The sequence below is a fragment of the Pteronotus mesoamericanus genome, unplaced genomic scaffold, assembly GCF_021234165.1.
Source record: "Pteronotus mesoamericanus isolate MK-2021 breed Mesoamerican mustached bat unplaced genomic scaffold, CSHL_Meso_final scaffold_550, whole genome shotgun sequence".
Taxonomy (NCBI): domain Eukaryota; kingdom Metazoa; phylum Chordata; class Mammalia; order Chiroptera; family Mormoopidae; genus Pteronotus; species Pteronotus mesoamericanus.
In genome coordinates, this window is record NW_026555322.1 from 518,983 (window position 1) to 522,569 (window position 3,587).

The window sequence follows — 3,587 nt, forward strand, 5'->3', positions numbered from 1 at the left end:
ATTACTAACTACTATCTGTGTTTCTATAATTAACTGGATTGCCCTGACTAGCTTGGCTCAGTTGGTTGAATGTAGTCCCACAAAGCAAAGGGTTGACGGTTCAATTCCCAGTCAGGGCATATGCATGGGTTGTGGGTCTGTCCCCAGATCAGTCATGTGCAAGAGGCAACAGATTGATATTTCTCTCACACATTGATGTTTCTCTCCCTCTCTTTCTCCCTCCCTTTTCCTCTCTGTAAAAATAAGTAAAATATTTAAAAATAAATAAATAAAATACAATTAATGGGATCAATAGAACAAAACCATAGGTTTTATAAGTTTAACAGAGAAATCATAATATCTGATACATACACACATATAATGTATATGCATATACATAGTACTTTAATGACTTTCAAAGTGTTATTGTTGATGTGGGTGGGGTAGAAGAGAAAACTCTTAGGTTGAGCCTTACCTTCCTCTTTAGTGTAGACAATTTGAGCAAGTCAGCAGAATTGATAAGGCAAGCCTGATAGAGGAGAACTCACCCTAAAGGAAGTGTTAGGCAATGAAAACCAAAATCCTTGGAAATTATTTGGGAAGGAAGTTCCAATTCCAAGTATACAGCTCGGTGTCTGGCTCACAAATTTGTCTCCTAGCCCAGGTCTCAGTAAACTCATGTTTGAGTCCAGAGGAGAAAAGGGAGGCTTTCAGGAAAGAAAAAAAAATTGGAAGGACTATTTTGCTAAGAATTCTTTAAGACATTGAGGCTAAAGTAGCACTGGGATGGTATCCACCTGGATAAATATAACTATTATTACTTATTAATATAAGGGACATTCACTGAATATTTATAGGAGACACAGTTTAGCTTTGGCCCAGGAGGGCCTCTGGAGCAATCATTGAGGCTTTGCACCTAGAGTGCCCTGTGATAAGTGACACGGAGGGAGAAGGACCAGGAGAAGGGGCAGCTGTGCCCAGCAGACATGGCAATATCCAAGGGAAGAGAAATGCAGGTCAGGAATAGAATGTGGTTGGGGTCCTGCATGTTGCAGGTGGGGATAAAACAGCTCATTGCATCTTTACCTCATTTGGTTCCACAGCAGCCCTGTAAGTCAAGTATTATTCCTATTTAAATGGGAAAAGATTAACCCTTAAACAAATACATATTTCTGCCTAAAAGATTCTGAAGAAACATGGGATTTACTTATTTAAAGTTCTGACAAGTATTTATTAAGTGCTACATTGCCTTTATAAGCTGATAGACAGTGTTTAAATTCCTTTACATTTTCCCCATTATATTGGGGGCTGATTTTTTGCAACACAAGTAAAATGTGTTCCTCTTGAAAAAAATGAGAAGTTCCAACAAAGAAAAACAAAAAACCAGAAGTCACCTATTATCTTACCACACAGATAGCCACTGCTTTAAGCATTTGAAGTATATACCTTCAGGGTTTTTTGCATATTAATATATAAATATACATTTTTTTTACAAAAATGGGATACTACATATATTTTTCGAAAATTGCTTTTTTCACTTCACAATATATAACGTCCATCTTTCCATGCAAATAAGTGAGACTCCTGATTGAAAGAGGGAGGCTTGCATATTGGGAGAGTTGGGGAGGAAGCCCAATTTTACATGACTTACAAGTGGAACACCTTAAGTAAAGCCACCCAAAAAGTTAAAATTAAAAAGATGGCGAGAGGGATTTGAGAAACGCAAAGGTCAGGTGGCAATACTGAAATCAGGCAGACCAGCATTGAAAGCCAGACACATTAAATAGGATAAGGACGGTTCCGTCTTGCCTTCCAGTGCATAATCATCAATTTGTTTCGTACTCTTTTCATCTCTTCCAACTCCTCTGCTACCTTTATCATCTCCTCATTGCTCAAATTTCTGCCATGTATATCCCCTTTAAATTGTGGGCGAGAGCGAGCCAGCCTTTCCTTAAAGCTTCCTTCTTCCAGCTTATGTTTTCCCACCCCGCAAGGAGGCTGCTCCATGGGAGGGTGCGCCTGGAACAGGTCCTGACGAGAAAGGCGCTCCTCAGGGGGGCGCTCCTCCGACACCAGCATCTCGGGAAGGAGCTCTGGAAGAAGCTCCTCAGGAAAGAACTCCTCCTCAGAGGACTGCTCCTCCGAAGACAGCTCCTCTGGACACTGCTCTTCCGGCGAGTGCTCCGCCTCAGGCTGCTCCTCCTCCGACTTGGGCGCGCTCTGTGGCTGTTCTTCATCTGCTTGGCAGGATTTGTCCATGTTGTGAATGGTCTTCATAAGCACAAATATTCAGAAGAGACAAGAAAAACAGAGTCGAGTCAGCATACTTGATGCCTAGACCAAAACCCCGGCTTTGGGTTCTAAAAATCTGCCTTTTTCTAATTCGGGGCCCACATCCTCCCACCTACGCCGGCCGAGAGGCCCTGGCCCCGGGAACCCCGCCCCCTCTCTCCCTAAAGCCCACCATTTTCCCAGCAGGCCTTGCCCCGGGCCTCTCCGGCAGGGGCGGGGCGGTGGCGCTGCCCACTCGGCTCCCACCGGCGTCCTCCTGCGCACGCCATCCCGGTCCCCAGCCCACCCCTTCCCGGACCCGGACCTCTCCCGGTTGTTTGCTCTCAGGCGCTCCCTCCTCGAGGTGCCCCGCTGTAACCTGCAGACCTGCAGACAGACTCCAGACAGGGTAGGGGGCGGGCAAGTGGGGAGGGAGGAAGGACTGAGTGACACTCATGCCCTCTTTCTTGCCACGAGCCGCCGCCTCCGCGCCTACTCTGGTTCCCTCTCCAGGGCTCCCCGCGCCGCCCCCTGTCTTTCCCCATCTCAAGCTTTATCCTTCGTGTCATTCCACCCTCACCGCAGTGCTCGTTATTTCTTTTCAGGCAGGACGTGGAAGCGAAAAGATTACTTAGAAACTATTGCTAAGTGTCTGTGACTCCCTCCCAGGGTTGGTCCACTCACCTGCCCACCCCAGCCCCGAAACCACCATTTTCTCTACCGAAGTGCGGTCGCGGGGCTGGCATAGGGAAAGGCCTAAACTGGCATGGGAAAAGGCCTGGACTCTCTGCCATCCCGATCCCAGGAGTTACTGGGAAGCACCAACACTCACACCGATTTCAGAGGACCGAGGGGACTTACTTCCTCCTGCTTTTCCCCTCGACCAAAGGGCAGACGGTGTCTTGACTGGCAAAAAGGACCAGGACGAGAGGGACTTGGGCAGACATAGGCTCCTGGTCACGTGAGTGCCGCGCGTCACCGCCGAGCTCAGATCCCCAGTTACTGCTTTGACCCGCAGCTGTACTGCAGCAATCTGCCAGTATTTCGTGACCCACAACGCAACAGGCGTCGTCACTCCCCTCTCTTTGTTTGTATTTGCCTTTTCCTGGTTACCAGAGACAGTCAGCATCCAGCTTTGGGGGTTATTACCTATTCCTCTTAGCAGCTTCCCCTGATAACACCTCTCCCATCATTCTCCCATCATTGGACACCAACGCCCTTTATTTCCCCTACAGTCCAGTTCCTGCATTGAAATTTGACTATTTCTCCGTAATAACGCAATATCATGTGCTACCTCTCCCAGTTTAAATCCACATCTCTAACTCCATTGTTTGCAC

The 3,587-nt window shown here is 47.1% G+C and overlaps 1 protein-coding gene across 3 annotated transcripts; it reads right to left on the reverse strand.

The window, feature by feature from the left end:
* Positions 1 to 400: 400 nt before the first annotated feature.
* Positions 401 to 3,278, reverse strand: TCEAL1 (transcription elongation factor A like 1). Of its 3 annotated transcripts, none has more exons than XM_054561856.1 (2): positions 3,085 to 3,278; positions 401 to 2,250 (listed from the first exon to the last, which is right to left on the reverse strand). In XM_054561856.1, the coding sequence occupies exon 2, from the start codon at positions 2,236 to 2,238 to the stop codon at positions 1,759 to 1,761; it is 480 nt and encodes a 159-aa protein (XP_054417831.1). In that variant the 5' UTR covers positions 2,239 to 2,250; positions 3,085 to 3,278; the 3' UTR covers positions 401 to 1,758. The 3 variants fall into 3 exon arrangements, with proteins under 3 accessions (XP_054417831.1, XP_054417830.1, XP_054417832.1); XM_054561855.1 differs by having other exon boundaries at positions 3,112 to 3,275; XM_054561857.1 differs by lacking the exon at positions 3,085 to 3,278 and adding an exon at positions 2,935 to 3,073.
* Between the last annotated feature and the right edge of the window lie 309 nt (positions 3,279 to 3,587).